General features: G+C 44.2%; 1 protein-coding gene across 1 annotated transcript in view; it reads left to right on the forward strand.

Moving 5' to 3' along the window:
* Positions 1 to 14,648: 14,648 nt before the first annotated feature.
* Positions 14,649 to 19,156, forward strand: part of SLC22A2 (solute carrier family 22 member 2) — a 30,456-nt gene continuing 25,948 nt past the window's right edge. Inside the window, exons 1-2 of the mRNA XM_058534300.1 lie at positions 14,649 to 15,059; positions 16,459 to 16,562. Of these exons, the coding sequence (XP_058390283.1) occupies positions 14,649 to 15,059; positions 16,459 to 16,562 (515 nt within the window). The remainder of the gene's footprint in view (positions 15,060 to 16,458; positions 16,563 to 19,156) is intronic.

A 19,156-nucleotide genomic window follows, 5' to 3' on the forward strand; every position in this document is an offset into this window, starting at 1 on the left:
GTATTTAAGTGACCTCGGTGACATCTGATCAGGTGCTCTCCAAGCTGAGACCCATCATGATGGACATATCGTGACGGACATGCAGGGAAAATTCCAGACTGTCAGAAGAGGTGACCAGTCGAGGCCTCCTCATCCTCACTTTACATTCACGGAATTACATTCACCGAGGCCCTGCAGGTGAGTCCCTGGAAAATACTTCATTTGGCCAAGATGTTTGCATTTTCTAAATCTTGGTTCACAACAAAGCTTTTATAACAAAGTATTTTCATGTTTCTACTCTACTTCCTAATTATGAGTTATACGCGTACATCTAGGGCTGCGCTGTGGTGCAGGACAGGGAACAGCACGAAATCTGTGATGTGATCCTAAATGGCAGCCGCTTAGGCTGTTGGGATTCAGTCCTTCAACCCTAAACTAAAGCAGCTGGACTATGATTCTGGGAACCTGTGACTGTCTGAGCTAACCAGAGTTTTGGAAACTAAGTGACTTGAACTGTTGGCCAGATTCTTAGGAAGAAACGCACAGCTCCCCGACCTTGCATGCGCAACTCTAGAAAGCAGTGGGAAACCACAATTCCAGAGACTTGTGAGGAAAACGGGCTCCCCAGCTACTGAGCTACTTGCCCAAACTCATAAAAACCGTCAGAGCATAAATGGAATCCAGATCTTCAGACTCCCAGTCTTTCTGCTGTGCCACACTGCCCCATCACATTGTGCTGCACAGGAAAAGCGACCAGGAGATAGGACTTGCGTACCCAGACTTAATCACAACACGATTCTAGGAACAATACGGAAGATGTACTAGTTTAGAGGCAAGAGATTGGTGCTCCGTGGGGCCTCCAGATGTCCTGACCATGCAACATTGGCCTGATTTTGTTTCCAGCCCAGCCTTCAGTTTGGCTATGGATAGTTCTGGGTTCTGCACAAAGCCAGCACAAAATTCATCATCTAGTGCAATGAGATGTCCCACATTACGGAAACCCAGTTCCTCTCCCAGACTGGCCGAGTCGTCGCGTAAGCAGGTGAGGGTGCTGAGCCCCGGTGGCGTCAGCAGCGTTCCTGAGCTGCAGGCCATTTCAACAGGGGCAAGAAGAAGCACCTGTGGTGGCTCTGGTGCTGGCTGTCAGCGAGGATTTGCCCTGTCAATCAGCCACCCGGCTATGCTGAGGGACAGTTGTGAATTTCGTCACTGGCACACTGACATGAATTGGAGTAGAGCTTGAATGTCACTGCCTTTTGCTGGCTCAGGTGGTCTTTTCCAACCACAAGCTGCTGGACTCAATGACAGCAGCCCTGTTGAGTTAGAATCCAAGGCAGGCCTGCCAAGTGACCCTGAGCAACCTGTACGTGAGCAAGCCACTTGCCAACCAGGAAGGGCTGGTGCACGGTGGTCCCATCCCTGAGGAAGAACATTCTAGAGCCTAGTTTCACTCACCTTTGGCTGTCTCCTTGACTTATTTGTCAACATGGAGAATAAGAGGCAAATTACAGGACCATAGGGTGTCAAAATGTGAATTATCTGTTTTTTCACCTGGGCATCTGAAGGTACCAACCAGAAGAAAAGATCTCCAATACAACCGGATGTTTTTATGAAGTGAACTGTAACTTTGCATATATTACACCCAATTATCAAATGAACAAAAGCTGCTTACGGATTTATTTACTGTTTGGCAAGCATACGGTCACCCAATCCCCAGTCCCATGGAAAATGATCAAGTATAGAAAAACCCTCTAGGACTGGCCCCCCGCATCTGCTTTTTCACAAGTAAAGGAAACGGAAAGAGAAACAGATACTTTCTCAAAAGGAAAATGTGGGCTTGGAAGGAACATTTTGGTTACTTAGAATCAACTCAATGAGTATCATTGAAATTTCACAAAAGTCTTAGTTCTTAAATGGGAGACAACTCAGACAGTACGAGCTTGCCAAGCTTGAGTTTTTCAATAGAAGCTGCATTATTTTGAGGGTCTGAGCCCAGGGCTCTGATGCAAATAGGACTGAGCGGTTAACTAATATTAGCCAGGAGGTTTGGTTGCAGTTTCTGTGAAAAGAACCCAAGAAGAGGCAGCAGAAGACCAGAGATGCTATTTCAGGGTCTGCTCCTAACTACTGTGTAACGTAAGGCCCATCACTTACTTCTCTGAGCTTCTATTTCTCATCTCTGAAATAAAGGATTTGGACCAGTGGTTCTCATCTGGTGACATTTAGCAATGTTTGGGACATTTTGTCATGACTTGTGGGGGGGTGGGGTATTACTGGCATCTAGTGGGTAGAGACCAAGGATGCTGTTAGGTTGAGAAATCCTGGTTTCAACTAGATTGGACTAGATTTTCAACAAGGTAACGTCCACCTCAAACCTCCTATGGTTCAGTGGATAGTTCAACATATTTCTTCCATTCCAGATACCTTATTTTTAAATTGCCCCAAATTATTTATCTTCAATATAAATAATAATTTTCATATACTACCAAAAATATACGGATAATAAACACTTTTTTAATGTTTAAAAAACAACAACAGAATAAAGCTGCCTAAAGTCATTGGGAGCAGCCTGTTAACAAATATTTATGATGGCAGTTGGCAATGAGTCAAAGTCTTACAGGGTGCAATATATATCCCAGCAGTAAAATTCATCTTTTAGAAAGCTCCTTTAATAAAGTTGTTTGGATAATGTTTGCCAAATAAATGATTCATCGAATATCTTTGGTGCTGAAAGAAACACGAAGCTTGTGAAAGTCCTAGACTGTGGGAACTAGGGAGGCAAGGACTTATGTGTATGATTGTGGTTGTCAGGTCTACACACAGATTTTGAAAATAAAATAAAGCTAAAAATGTTTTCCCCGCAAAATGCCCTTTCAGATTCCTCTTTCCCAATAGATACTTTGTTTAGAAGAATATGTATTTTCTTCGCTGATCCCCACCCTTCCCCTAAAGCCTGAGTCAGATGCCCTTCATCTTGGTGCTTCTATAAAACCCCATGATACTTGTAGCATGGAACTTCTTGCATTTTATTATAAATGTTTCATTTGACTGTCTGGCCTTCTGGACTGTAAGTTTCCTGGGAAATCCTGTGCCGTGTTATTTCTCATCCTCAGTGCCTGGCCACAGTAGACATACAGTAGGCACATCATAAATATTAGCTGACACTGGTCAATATGGCAGATTTAGCAGGTCTCGCTGGCTCCTCACACAGGGCAATGCTGGATAGGATCATTGTTGGATAGAGAGCCAAGCTCAAAAACAGGAAAGCATATCCCTAGGTTCTAGAGTCATAGAAGGAACTCGAAATCAGAGAGGCGGCTCTTAGGTTTCATCATGAGGTGAGCCCATGGAGTGCCATAAACCCTTTGGCTCTGGGGTTTAATGGCCAAGGAAGAACAGAAGTCATGGATTCGAGCCATGTATGTGATGAGCAGCTGGAACTGATCCAAACACAGGTGATGGTGGCTGACTCCCTCACTACAGCAAGCTCTGAATAAGTAGCTTTTGCTTCTTATTTGGGTGGTTTTTGTTCATTTCTACACTTGCTTATTTTAGCTTTTATCATACATTAATTCTTTCCTCTGAAAAATGAATTATTTCACCCTCTAAAATTCTATGAAGAGAAGAGGTAAAAAGATTTTCTGCAATTCTCAGTTATAGACTCTTTTCTTCACATTGTCTTCCTTTCTTACTTGTTCTGGGTAAATGAATATGGCTTGGTTGTCCCCTAATTTACTTCCAATCCTATGAAAACTATGACCATAGGCTGCCTGTTCTTTCTATTCCTGAAGCAAAGAAACCTAAACTCTGACACTTGATCTTGAAGAAATCCCAAATATAAACAATCCCTTTGATCCCTTGCCACCATCTCCCATTTCAACCAGAAGTCTACAAGTCTTTCCCTAGTCTTCCGTTTGAATTTGTCTTAGGAAAATGAAGAATTTCTGGAGGAATTAATTATGTTGATGATATGCTTGATAATTTTTTCTCTTAATTAATGAGAGTGGTAATCCAAGGAAATGAAGGGGACGTAGGTAGCTGTTGATCCAGGGACCACACACCTCACACAAACCAGCTTGGCTCTACCTAACTGTGATGATAGATCTATAGCATCATAAGCATTATGAGGCTCTTCATCTGTGCGTGACATAAAACACTTTGGATTTGCCGCTAGCAAATCACTAAGTCCTTAAATTATGAAGTTTAAAGGATCCCTAGAGATTTAGTTCATTCCTTTCTATTTATGGATGAGGAAACTGAGCCTCATTAACTGACTAGCCAAAGCAACAGGGCAAGTTATAGATATAGTTACAGATACAGGGCAAGGGGAAAGTACAGATTCTCTTCTAGTCCAGTACTTGTTTCATTGTACCACACGATGCTCTCCTGGCTCCTTTTAGCACCAAAGTTGGCTACAGACTTTTATATCCCTAATTTGGGGATCATTGAATCATTTACGTAACTTTAAAATCCAGTGGAATCTGGTTTTATTGCCCAAACTTTATAATGAATTATTCTGATACTTGATTTGAATTTTTTCTCAAATAGCCATTCATACTATGGGCTGCTGAGCTGATATTTACATGATAAATGAGTAGCTGAGTCATTTGGAATTTTCTGAGTGATAAGACTTTCTATTAAAATTAGGATCTGCTGCAAGGTAGTAGGGATCTAAAATAAGAATAGGCATTTATTACGTTCTCATGGAAAAGCCTGAAGGTACTAGCTCAGAACCTGTGGAATGATCTATGCCACGGAGCCCTCAGGGAGCTTGTCTTCTTCTAGTTCACAGGTCAGGCATTCCCAGCCTTCAGTTTCATGGTGCATGTTGTAGGCAAGAGCCTCAGAATGCTGCAGGCAGAGGAGGCAAGAAAGGACAAAGAAGAAAGGGACCAGAGAGATGCATAAGTTGGCTTTTAAGAAAAGTTCTCAGAAGCTGGTACATAATATTTTCTAATTGATCTCATTGGCCACATTTAGTCACAGGGCCATACTTAGTTGAAAAAACAGCTGAAAGTGCAATCTGTATTCTGGATGGCCACATGCTCAGCTGAACGTTAAGGACTCTATTACTATCAAAGAAGATGAGAATGGGCACTGAATGATGACCTATAGCCTCTGCCTCGCTGCCTTAGTTTAAGGGTCCTGGAAAATGTCTATTTACACCTGCATTTCACTTACATAAACATGCTTCCATAAAGACCCTTTTCTCAAAATCTTCTTAAATTTTCACATGCTTGGCCATTTCAGATACAATACAAAAGCATATCTGAGAGACAGAGCACCAGGGTGTGGTAGAGAGAGCACTGGACTGGACACAGGAAATCCCACATACAGTATAGGCTTTCCAACTGGTTGGCTTTGTGTTTGAGCTCTCTAGACTTCAATTTTTTTATTCATTCATTCAGTCAGTCAGTGAGTCAGTCAATAAACATTTACTAAGCCCTTACTATATAACCCCAGGGTTAGGTACATGACCTCACATAAAGATATAGCATTTTATAGGTCTTTCATTAATTTTGCAATAAAGTCATCATATTAGATCCATGAATTTGTAGAATTTTTTAGATTGGAGAACACAGTGAATGCAAGATTGTAAGACTAGCAAGAACACAAAACAGCAAAGTGAAAAACACACAGGGAAATTTTGAAAATGTTGTGAATAGAATTTGGGAAATGTTGGAGGGTACAAGTGCTTTGAAATAAACCTTTTATGCTTTCAAAATCTACCGTTGCAAGATAGTTAGGCAAAAGAATTCAGGGAAAACATGAATAAATATGATTAGCTTCCCATGGTTGACCCCAAAATATTTAGGTTCTTTTTAAAAATGTCAACAGATCCTACGGTTTTCATTTTTCTTATTCTCAAGCTTTTTGTGGTTTAATTCAACTCTTCCTAATAAGACATGCCATGTCTCCTGAAAATTATTGCACAACCTAACTGCACAAGATTAGATACTTCAAATGAGTATGGAGTATATATATGGGAATGGTCCTCACTGCACACTGCATTAGAAGTTCTTTCCTTAAAACAAAATTCAGACTTATCGTCAGGCTTAGGGTACAATGGAAGAAGGTACAATGGAAGAAGGAGGGCATTTCCAAGCTCTGGGGTGTGGATGGGGGTCAGGTAGAGAATGGTGAAGGAGAAGGACTGAGGACAGCAGGGCAGAGCAGGCCTGCATGGTGCTGGAGGACCATACTTAGGGTATGGCTCAGAAAGGCCCCCGACATATATGCCATCCATGTCAGTCTAGGGCCACTTGGTCATCACTACTCTCTCTCTTTCCATTTTTTAACTAGAGAGAGATGGCAAAAGGTAGGAGTGCAGCAAGCCAAGTAGGGAAGAGTTTGGATGGGCTCCATCACCAGAAATAGAAAGAATGAGAACATGAAGGTCTAGAAGACTTCTGAGAAGCCAGGCAGTCTACGTGAAGTAGACTGAGAATAACTACCATAAGGATTCTATAGCTCCCCTTTGGTAGTTGTATGAGCTTGCTAGGACTGATGTAACAAAGTACCACAAACTGGGTGGCTTAAGCCGACAGAAATGTATTCTCTCACAGTTCTGGAGACCAGAAGTCTGAAATCAAGGTGTCAGCAGGGCCATGCTCCCTCTGAAATCTGTCAGAAAGAATTCTTCCTTGCCTCTTCTAGTTTCTTGTGGTGGCCGTTAGCCCTTGGCTTGCAGCTACAGCCCTTCAGTCTCTGCCCCCATCTCCACATGGCCTTCTCCTTGTGCGTCCTCTTCTTCCAAGGACACCAGTCATAATGGATTAAGGGCCCTCTCTACTCCAGTCTGACCTCATTTTAACTTGGCAGCAATGACCTTATGTCCAAATAAGGTCACATTCTGAAGTACTAGGGGTTAGGACTTCCGCATATATTTGGGGAGACATATCAGTGACCTGTCTTTTTTGCTGCAATGATTAGGCTTAAAGCTGTCAAACAGAGAATCTGCATGGAAGGGGGGAACAAGGGAAATGGCCCATCGGGCTGGGAAGAGGAGAATCCCAAGAGACAGAGTAGGTGGTAGAGGCTGCAAAAAATGAAGGAAAAGTGGATGGATTGACAAAGGTCTTTTGAAAGTGATAAAGTAAAAAAAAAGCCATAAAAAACTTGCCAAAGATGCCATTGGAGAAATAAGAATCAGGAGGCCCAAAATGGTTCATTGATATGCTTTATAACAGCAGTTACAACTTTGTAGCTTTAATTTTGCTGTTCTTGTTTTGTCCATCTGCGTCCACTTTTTAAAAAAGTGTTCTAAAGCGAATAATAGACAACATGCCATTTCATCCGTAAATATTTCAGTCTGATGTACCCTAATTGATTTGGCTTCTTTTTTCAGCATAGCCACAATGCTATGATCACACCTAACAAAATTAAAAGTAATTCTTTAATATCGCCAAATAATCAATCCACATTCAAATTTCCCCAATGGCCTCAAAGATTATTTTTACAGTTTAAGCTGGACAAAGTCCACTCACTGTATTTGGTTTCATGTCTCTGAAGTCTCACTAGTTCTTTACTGGTCCCCTCTCGCTGTTGGTTTTCATGCCACTGATTCGTTGGTAAAACTGGGTCATCGGGAGAATATCCTGAATTCTAGATTTGGCTGATTGCGTCCTCGTGTTGTCATGTCACGTGTTACTTACCCTCGACACTTCTTGTAAACTGACAGATGCAGAAGCTTGATTGGACTCAGGTTGTGTGCTGTGTGCCGCCAACTGCATTACGACATGTGGCCCATAAAGTCAGGTTGTCCCACTTTAGTGATGTTCAAATTGGTCCATGGCTTTAGGTGGTGTCAGCCTGACCCCTCCAACACGAGATTCCTCACCATCATCTCACCTGATAAATTTGGCGTCTATTGAAGATTGATGCCTAGATTCATTATTTCATGGGATTAAAAAGAAATCATTATCAACTCATAGATTTTTAAGATATGCCTCGTGTGTTTCAATCCAGTGCAGTTATTATTCTTTTTGATGCCCAGATTGTCCCATTTTAGGCCATGAGAGCATCTTCAAGTGACCCCTGTGTCCTTTTGGCATGACCGCTAGTCTCAGCTTTCTTGTTTTCTAGACCAACAGGCTGTCTCAGCTCATCGTGTTAATTTCCTCCCCTTGATCTGGAATCAGCAACTTTTCCAAGGAGGTGCCCTTCTCTTTCATCCACTGCACCCCTGCTTCCAGCTGAAGTCATAAAAAAACAAAAGTATAGTGGGCCCTTCCTCTCTCTCCAGATTCTTTGACCTCAGGCACTACAGTTCCAGTGGTGAGGCTTACAGCCTGGCTGTGAATTAAAAGATCTGTGTCTGGCACCTGTTTTTTCTGTTTTTGTTTTCTGAAGTCAGCTTGAGATTAATTGACATTAGGGTTATATATTCCCTTTGACTCTGGCACACACACATGTGTCCAGATCCCCATATCATAAGCAGATGAGAAGGTTCCAGGCACTGTTATCCTCAGTGCTCTGGATAAACAGTCTTAAGAAATAATAACTTGGTCAAGGAGAAAATTGGTCATTAATCCAAACTTTAAAAAAACAGTAAAAGCTGAGAATTAGGGAAATGAAAATCTTAAAGAAAAGATTTTTCTCTTCTCATTCTCCAATAGTATTCCATGTAACATTTGAAGGGTATTCCTTCTAGCTTGATTGGATTCACTATCTCTTTGAAGAAAGCAGTCCAATCAAGTTGACACACTCTTGGGTTTCTGGAGAGGTTAAATGCCCAAGAAAGTTGTAACTGTGTTCAGATATTAATAAGGTGTTTGCTTTGGCAAACGAAACTGTGAATGTCCTGAGCTGCCAAATCAAACAGCTCTGAAGGCCTGCACACCCCTCTGAGCTGTACGTTCAACCTGACTTGGAAGCCCAAGGGCAAACTGCATACTCTGCACTTAATTTTACATGAGGATTAATACAGTCTTTAAAGACAGTGTTGTCTGTGATGAAAGAAACTTAGTAGTTAACTGTCTGGGTCTTTTAAAAAATGATTTTCCCTACAGCTCTTCAAATTAAGCCTGTGAAGACTGCTGGGTTGCCTTTGTGGTTTGGTGTTAGGCTGTGTCTTATATTTTAAAGCACAGAGTCCAGGCCTTTGTGACTTCTAGAAGTTCTAGACTTCTAGTGTAGGCTGAGAGTCTAAGAGAAGAGAGAGGTGCTACCTGGAGGGAGGGACCCTGAACCAACAGCGTGCAGCCCTCATGCCTCCTCCTCCTAATGGAGGCCTCTGATCTCCGCTGGTCTGACTCCAACTACCTGACTTAAAAGAAATAAGCACAGAATCATCATTTTGTAGGGAAAACAGAACCAGTAAAGAAAAACAAGAGATTCTGTTGATGAGGGAAGCCCAAGGAGCGTTCTGATCAATCTTCCTGTAGCCCTCCCTCCAGGGGAAGGTAGTTGCATTGGGTTGACCAAGGAGTTGCCTCCTCTGCTGGTGTCAACCTCATCTCTGCTTGAGAAGGTAACCGCCCAGCTCTGCAGCGCACTGGGCAGACCCCACCCCAGTGGGGAGCCGGGTCCTGGACTCGCCACGGTGAGGGAAGGGATAAATCAGATCTCACTTCAGGGCTGTCCCTGGGGTGAGGAGAATAGAAAATCTGCTATATGGGAGCTGGGGATATTTACTGTGGAAAAGAGAAGAGTCTAAAGTCAAAGAAAGCCATCTTCAAATATCTGAAGTTCTGGGTAGGAAAGTTTTAACTTAACCTATCTCACTCCAAAAGGGAGAATAATGTCCAAATGTGTGGAAAATTCTGGACGATGATTCCTGACCCAATATGAGGAGGCTCTTTCCAGCAAGCAGTGATGTCCAACAATGGAGTGGGCTCACCTGACACAGGAAGCATTTGTGTGTAACTATTTGGGCCAGATGTTGTTGAGGATTTAAGCATCAGATGGTGCTGTTCTGATGTCCTCTGAGGTCCCTTCCATCCAGGAGGTTCTACGAGTCCATGATTCTGGGTCAGGGCACATCTCCTGCCGCTATAGCCAACCACAAGACCCTATGCCCAACCACCTGGCAGTGATGCAGATGGGCAGGAGCGAACTGAAGAAGACAATGACAAGGGCAAGATGAGGTAGGGGACAGGGAGGAAGGAAAGAAGGCAGAAAGAGAAGGAGGGAGTGAAGAATGTCTTGTTGATGACTACTGACTGTAATGAGCCACTAGGCTGGGTGCCCTGCTTATCCGCTCTCTGTCTTGGGTATAGTCGCCAATTTATAAGAGAAGTTAGGAGCCTGCCCAGTGACGTGGATGCTCTAGGGCGAGGCTGGACCACAGTCCGGCTGTGTGGACTCTCCCTTCCTTGTCCTGCCTGGTCTGCTGCCATTATCCCTCTGAGCCTCCTAGAGAACACACAACATGCATCACTGAGAAACAATCTGCTTTCAATTACCTTGTCTCAGGTAATTGAGACTTAAGCTTACCCAAGGGGCAGCACTAACTTGAGGCTGCACTGTGCTTTGTCTCCACGTCAGATGTCTATGTGTTATGTCAGACATCATCCTGCATAACACTTGGCCACAAAACCTCCTCTCGTTTGCTGATGGATCACATGCTTCTGCCCTGTCGTCCTCCAAGTACCTGATGCCTGGCTTGTCACTGGGTAGGATTCATCAGTTCTAATTGCCCACCTGAAGTGCTTCCTGTGATGGGGGGAGCTGAGAAAGTCTGGGAACAACTGGCTTTCCTCAGTGCCACCAGAAGACACATCCTGGGGACAATGTTTATTTACATTACAAAGGAACCTGATAAAAGATTGAGAAATACTTCCGACGTTAATTGCACTGAATCATATGATTATATGGATTAAGTGAGCATTCAGCATTGGATTGGATTATCCTCTTGTCATGCTTCTGCATATGTAAGCACCCCCCACAGAGCAAATGACAAGTGCACGAAAGACCAGATTCAAATTCCAAGCACTGAGTTAGCTCCATCACTAAGTTCCCCTCCCTCTGTGGTTTCTTCCCTCGAGCTGCTCACTGCCTGTGTGGCTTTGCTGTAGAGTCTAGTCTGTCACCCAAGGAGGATGGATGTTATGGCAGCCATGCTGTGGGCTTTGCTCCTGTGCTAGTACGTCAATGGAAAAGTGTTGAATGACTGGGCAAACCAATTGCTGTAAGTGATCTGAGGTCTTACTTTCTCCTTATCTGATCGTTTACTGTAAGTAATTCGTCGTGAATTTCAGCATCATTTCTCCCTGGCAAACGACACTCTTTTTACCTCTCACCTGGTCCCTCTTGCTCATGACATGAAGATCTGGTGTCTTGAAATGGACCATGTCAATGAGTCAAATCCAGGGTGCAGATGTTTGTCAAATTTCCTAGAAAGAGGTGGTCAGGACCACCCCTGGGTCCCTGGGATTTGAGCCCAGTTTTATGACTGTGGTCACTTTTTAACTAGCCCACTCCCGAAGCACTTCCAGTGAATGACAGAAGGCAGGGGAATTGTGGGGACACACTTGCCTCAGGTTCTGACTCATCCTTAACTAGCTGGCTGATACTGAAGAAGTCCCTAAATGGCTCTGATCCTCGGTGTCCTCATCCATAAACAGGAGCGCTCACATCCACCACCCACGGATGTTCTACAGGTTACAGGAGAGACGTCACACGGACGCAGCCTGGAACAGAGCGCATGCTCTGCAGATGCGAGCTTCCTTCTCTCCTCCCTCCTCCCTGAGTGCCATGCTCTCTTCCACAGGCATGGCACTCTGCCTATCCTCCTCTGGTTTCTGTCATCGGTGCCTGGGGTCAGAGAAAAGGCTGGAAGTAGAGGTTGTGGTGCTAAGACCAAAGCCACAGCGGGTCATGTTTGACTCTTAGGAGAAGCCTCAGTCTCCCGAAGTCAGCCATAGTAACGCTATAAATCTCTATCATGTGATGGATGTCACGTCGAAGAGAAAGGAGTCTTGGTTCTGGTAGTTCTGGAAGGGAGAACTAGGTCCAGCAAGCAGAAACAGCACGTGGACAGGCACTGGCGTTACAGAAGATGGAATTTTTCCATCAGTTAGAAATGTTGGGCAGTGAAGCTGGCAGCCTCTGAGGTTGAGTGGCTGTGTGTGGAGGATCTTGTCAAGGGATCCACACATTTGACAGAGTTTGGACTAGGTGACAGCTGGTCCCTGTGGATTGTTCCCAACTGGGGAACAATGTCTTTGGTGCTCAGCACACTTGTTCAGATGTCTAAATCACACAGCAGAATTGCAGACAGCAACTTTTAAACCAGTGTTACATCTCATGGAGTTCTGGCATTCTTTTAAGATTATTTTAAGAGACATGCACGGTTTGGGACTAACAAGAAACTGACCAGAAAACTTAAAAGAAAAGAGGAATGAGGGGCCGGCCCCGTGGCTTAGCGGTTAAGTGCACGCGCTCCACTGCTGGCGGCCCGGGTTCGGATCCCGGGCACCCACCGACGCACCGCTTCTCAGGCCATGCTGTGCCAGCGTCCCATATAAAGTGGAGGAAGATGGACACGGATGTTAGCCAAGGGCCAGTCTTCCTCAGCAAAAAGAGGAGAATTGGCATGGATGTTAGCTCAGGGCTGATCTTCCTCACAAGAAAAAAAAGGAGGAGTGGGGGAATGAGATGTCCATAGGGGTCATTGAAAAACTTATACCTGGTAATCTAGAGAAAGCAAGCTTTTGTGGGGGTTTTTGGTGTCTGTGCCCATTCGTGTCTCCGGCTCGCCAGCCTCTCCAGCACCCAGGCTAGGTTACGTGAGGCAGAAAGAAAACCCGGGGAGAAAACTCACCACTATGTCGCTCTTTGGGCCCAGAGGTCCCTAGCCAGCCTGCCTTCTCTCCACTGCTCGTCTTCCTATGACTGTTTTACGTGTAGGGTCCAGGGTGTTGAGTCGTACTCGGTGGGAAGAATAAGAAAAAGTACATCGGCTCCATTTTCCTAGAAGCGGAAATTAAGGGATATTCTTCTTGCTTGACATTGCCTTATCTTTTTGCTGGTTGGCATTATTTATCTGCCTTTTATCTTATTAATGATTTTTCATTTTATTTGAAAAATATCTCTGGATCTGGAGAGCTCCTGAGCCAAGAACGGGAATGTGTCTGCAGATTCCTGGCCACACCCGACCATGGCCTCATCGCTCCACAAATCCTTCCAAGATCCAAGATCCAAGATGGCTCCAGAACAAGTCACAGCTTCCTGGGAGTCTGGCGTTTTCAGTCTGTGATGGTTCATTACCTCAGAAGCCAAGACCGCTGTTCACTGTGGCCTGCCATGCCTGGGCCTGGCCAGTCACAATACAACCAGAAATTTAATCCAGTTCTCGTTTGTTCTGTTTTGTTTTTTCCTATTGAATAGTCAGTGGGTATAATTGCATGGATGAGCTTTGTAACTATAACTTTCATGCCATAAATACTCCCCAACACTTTTGGTTCTGTAGAGTTTGAACCCAATCACTTTAGCTGATGGCAAACTGGGGCCGGCGTGGCAGACGGCCTGCCGTCCTGACGCCGCCGAGCAGAGCATCTCTGTGAGGCAGACGAAGGCTCAGAAGAGGTTGACGGGGTCCCGACAGGTGCCCTAATTTTTGCTTTTTAAAGAAAACAGGAAGCTTGCAGCAGTAGGGAGGAGGACTCATTACTGTTAGACCCGTGCTATTATACCCACTAACTATTTAACAGAGAAAAAAGAAGAAAGAAAACTGGGTTGAACGTCTGGCATTTTATTACACAGAAATATCAACAGGTCACCTTCCCTACGTGGCAGCTTCCCACTCGAGTAGGGATCCTCTCGACCACCAGGAAAGACAGTTTGCCTGTTTCTCTTGTGTCTGAATACCCCCAACACCATCTGAAAGAGGCAGCCCAACCACAGCCAGAAATATCTAGGACAGAAAGACAGCAGAATGAAAACATTGCTGCCTGCCTTCCACTTGACCGATGTGTGCAGCGAACATTTCATTCTTTCCTTACAAATGCATCAAGGGAAGGACACTTCAGGGTTGAAAGGCAAGAATGCCAGATTGGCGTTCTTTAAAAAGGAGAATTCTAAAATCCGGAAAAAAATCAAAACAAGCAGCCATAGCTTGTATCCAGGGTGTACTTGCTGCTGTTTGTAGAACAAGCCCAGTGACGGGATTTGCAAACCGCCTTCAATCCAGACAGCAGCTCTGCCCCACGACCGTGATTCACATTATACCCGGCGAGCGAAGCCAAGTGCGTGTGCATTCTCTGTAGCACCTTCGAGAAACAAGCTTGACTCTGTGGGTGAGATATGAATATATTAATTTGCTGGAAACTTAGTTTACTAGAGAAAGATTAACAGATCTGTGACATGCGAAAGCTCTTGGATTTCTCGCCTGTGGGGTACAGAGGAAGGATTGTTTGTGGTGCTGGTATGAGGTATCGACAAACTTGGGCAGAGTGATGTTACAATGAACACAACATCTCGCCCTGTTACTTGCTCGGGGCATTTTGGGAGAACAGCAGGACACACACCCGTGGGAGGAGTGCACAGCTGGAAGTTAGCCTGACTGAGGAAAGGTCTGGACCAAAGGCTGCTTGCTTTCTAAAGTAAATTCACTCTCACCTTTTGACTTTTGGTCAAGAGTTGCTCTGAGCTGGCTGCAGCCTCTCTCAGCCACATTTGTAGCAGTGCAGGGAAAAGCATCAAGATTGCTCCTGCCTCCAGTAATAATGCCAACAGTCGATGACATTCTAGAGCACATAGGAGAATTTAACTTTTTCCAGAAACAAACATTTTTCCTCTTAGCTCTGCTCTCTGCAGCGTTCACCCCCATCTACTTGGGCATCGTCTTCCTGGGCTTCATCCCGGACCACCGGTGCCTGAGCCCCGGGGTGGCTGAGCTGAGCCGGCGATGCGGCTGGAGCCTGGCCGAGGAGCTGAACTACACGGTGCCGGGCCCGGTGCCGGCGGGCGACGCCTTCCCCCGCCGGTGCCGCCGCTACGAGGTGGACTGGAACCAGAGCGCCCTCGGCTGCGAGGACCCGCTGGCCGGCCTGGCCACCAACAGGAGCCACCTGCCGCTGGGCCCCTGTCAGCACGGCTGGGTGTACGACACGCCCGGCTCCTCCATCGTGACCGAGGTAAGTGAGCACAAGACCTAGACATCCAAAAAGCAAATGGTGCAGCTTTTCTTAAGGAAGAAGCCAGTAAGGCCTGGTTTTTATACTGTGCCCAGGCATGCTCTTTGAACTCAAAGTATCTTATAAAATCTTAGTTTCCAACAAAAACATGTAGCCTCTTGTTTGTATGGAGTATGAATGGACTGGTTAAAACTTTATCAAATTCTGACAATAATGATTCTCAGGTATGCAAGTCTCAGCGCTAAGAAACAAGCAAAAGCATATCAGAATTCTTGGAACTAATGCTGGGAAGGGTCGTTTTCAAGCCTCCTCTTTTTCTGGAAGTCCTGTGCCCCCTCCATCCTTCCACCACACGAATGGACACCTGAAAGCTCATGGAATTCACCCAAACGGTGCCTTACTGTAATACGATGAACTTTTCTCTTGATGGCTATTTTTTTCTCTTTAATTTGCTCAAAATGTCTATATAAAACCATTTGGGGTTGGAGCTTATGCTATGGTACTATTATTTTATTAAAAACTACAGTCAACATTAACATCTCATGGTGAAGCCTCATTTCAATAAATAGAAAACAAAAAAAAAATGGAGACTTGCTTTCATTGGCGGCAAAGCAAAATGGAGGGATGAAATTCTTCTGAAAATATGGAGGCAGCCGGTTGCCTAGCTTGGTTTAGGAGGGCTGCTCGGATAAGGCGAAGATGTTCCGTATGAACAGACGCTCAGTCAGAGGAGCCTTTTTCAAGAGTCTAAAGTGGTTTAATAGTCACATAAAGGAGGAGCATAGATTGAATACCATACAACTTTAAGAGGCTTTATAGCATGGCTAATCTCATCCCTTCATTCAGAAATGAGAAAACCGAGGTCCAGAGCTGCGAAAAATTTTGCCAAAGGCCACAGAGAGAATTAACAGTGAGCCTAGAAACCGGATCTGCTGACTTCCAGGCCGGCACCTGTTTCTCCTTCAACACGGCCTCTTGTTCCAAATGGGAGCAAATGTAACAGCCTTTAGCAAGATGCTCCTGCTATTAAGGAGACAGCAAAGAGACGATGACCAGCCCAGCTTCCTCGGGGCAGCATTTGTATCCTGTTCACACACCTATTTGCCTCTGTGTATTAAAGTTAGAAAAAATGGTTTGTGCAGAAATGGAGTAATTACCCAATTTCAGCTGATTTAGCCGCCTAATGACATACTGCCAGACAGAATGCTAAAGAGATTGCAGGACAAATCTTTTGGTTGTGTAAAGAAAATTAATACGAGCAAGAAAGTTGGTCTATTGCCATTCAGCCACATCAGTTCAATGCAAGGAATATTTAATGCGTTCCCTGGATGGAGTTATGTCTAACAGGATTTTATTTTCTTTCTCTCCTCACTCGGGACACCTCTCGCCCTTACGGCAGTTTAACCTAGTGTGTGCCAACTCCTGGATGCTGGACCTGTTTCAGTCAGCTGTGAATTTCGGATTTTTCATCGGTTCAATGAGTATCGGCTACATAGCAGACAGGTAGGTGCAGCACGAAAAAGATGGTGGAATTTAAACAGTCCGCAGGTTCGGAAAGCACTTGGATTCACCTGCCCCTGCTTGAATATCATCGTTTCCCAAAGCACACAGGCCACAATTTCCTGGCCTGATTTCCTAGGGTTGTCTTGGCAATCATCGAGTTCTGCTGCTGTTTCGAGAATCATGATCGATGTCCTTATTTTCTAAATCTCTGGGGCCATAGAGGGATGTTTCAACATTAGTCAGCAGTCTTCCTTGTGGGCTATCCAGAAGCTTAGGGTGAGAAGACACAGTAGTAGATGATTTGATCTCTTTTGTAATTCCCAGTTCATTCTTTGGCCTCATTGCCATCCATCCATGTGGTCATGAGCCTTCGCGGCCACTGAGCTCTCTCCTATCCTCTGCCTGCCTCTCCTATACCAAGAGCCAGCCCAGACTCTCTTACTGCTCTCCTTACCTTAGCCTGTAGGATTGCAGAATTCCAGAATCGGGGCCCTGGGGCCAGGTGTAATTATATGTATGGAATTTAGGATATAATTTGGTGGAAGGGAAACAGGGTCTGTCTACACTGAGGGAGGTAAAAATCCACTTCCATAATGTCAGTGTCCCTGGAGAGGGATGAGGAAAGACCCCTCCACAAAGAATGTACAGCAAATGATCCTCCAGATGGGTCCGTGTCTTCTGTGGCTAGTTTTCCGTGACTCATGCTAATCCCAGCTACCCCGATGCCTTTTATTTATCCATCATTTTGTAATCTCAGATTTGCTACACTGAAAGTTCCTTATAACATGCATCTTTACTCTGTTGATGACCAATTAGATGTTTTTAGGAGTCCTCAAAAGGGAAAGGAACCGAAAAATTTGCTTTACACATGATAAGCACTTTAGAGAACTTGGCCATCAGGGCTAATTATTTAATACTCATAATGCTGACAGTTGATTGAGTATTTCCACGTGCCAGCCACTGTGCTCAGCATTTTGGACGGTATCATTCTCTTTAATCATCCATCACCTAGTGAGATAGTGACCTATAACTATATACTAAATATATAGATAATCTATTATAATTTATTTTAATATTTATAATTTATTATAAAATATAAATATATATATTTAATTCTGAAATAAATGGTAAATATACTTTATGCTTATTGCCCTCCCCAACTATATCTATGATACAGATAAACCCAATCCTGTAAGTATAATATTAAAGATAAATGGATTATTTTTCTGATTATATTATATTATCAGGCTGGATTAAAACTTGCAAATGTGTTAGAGATTAGTAAAATGGCTTAATCTATCACACCTCCCAGGGACATCTGCACTTTCACAGCCTGGGGCCCACTGGCAGCAGGAGGGAGGGAGAATGACAGCTGAGGTGCTGGCCCACAAGGCAGCTCCATCCATCACATCACTTCTAGAACTGTCTGCTCAGCCTTCCTTCAAAGGCTTTTTCTGGGACTTTGTGTGGGAGGCTTATGAGATGAAGAGGAAGGTCATATGCTTTTATTTTTATTGCCAAATGTCTGAGGACAGTGGCTTGGATATGACTGCTTAGGTAGTCAGGAGACACAGTGACAAGGGGAAGTCCAGAGTCCAGTGTGTGGCCGTCTGGCCCTGCTGGTTCCTTGCTCCCTCTCACTCCCTCCTTCACTGTAAGGTGCAGATACTAACACTCAACTTGCCAGGACAGAAGTGAGTAAATAGGTGACTGAGCCTCGCAGCTGGTTAAATAAATGAGTTAATTATTCTCATCCCACTCAAAGAGTAGGAGATGGGTTATAATGTTCTCCTGACAGTGCATTCCTGAGGTATAATCCCCAGTCAATTATCCACCTTCTTAGATGACCTCATTACTTTGTTCCTATTGTTGACATCTCCTGTGCAAAGTTGATTACTCATTATTCTTCCCCCCAAAACTGTGTACATACCTCTATCTCTTGTTCTTAAACTGTCTGAAGTTTTGTTGGTTGTTGCCCCTTCTTTCTGTTCTATTTGTCTGTGCATGTAAGACAGTGCAATAAGATAACCACGATAGAGTGAGAAAAAAGACAATTTATCTTTTACATACTTAATGCCTATTTCTGAACAATTTTCAGATTTTATACAATGGGACAAGAATCTTATGGAAACCCATATTATGCTACAGATTAAACCAACATTAAATAAAATAGATTGTCTTCTATGAAGAATTTTAAAAATATGACCTAACAGCTGATTAGGGTATCTTTTAGAAGAAATCCAGGAGGATATTATGTAAAGGTCATAAATGAGAATACTGAGTCTGAAACCAAGTCAACTTTCTGAAGGTCAGCTTTGCAAATGGAAAGAAGGAAGCAAGGAAGCGAGGAAAGGGGGGGGGGGAGGGAGGAAGGAGGGAAGGAGGGAAGGAAGGAAGGAAGGAAGGAAGGAAGGGAAGGAGGGGGGCCGGGGGGAGGGAGGGAGGGAGGAGAAGGAGAGGAGAGGGAGAAAAACATGATTAGAGAAGTTGAAAATAAACCTTTTATAAGATGCTAATTTATTTCAGCATCCAAACCTCCTCAAGAATGATCTTGAGTATCACCTGACACAAAAAAGGTAATCTCTCACCAATAC

Source organism: Diceros bicornis, chromosome 39, assembly GCF_020826845.1.
Source record: "Diceros bicornis minor isolate mBicDic1 chromosome 39, mDicBic1.mat.cur, whole genome shotgun sequence".
NCBI lineage: Eukaryota > Metazoa > Chordata > Mammalia > Perissodactyla > Rhinocerotidae > Diceros > Diceros bicornis.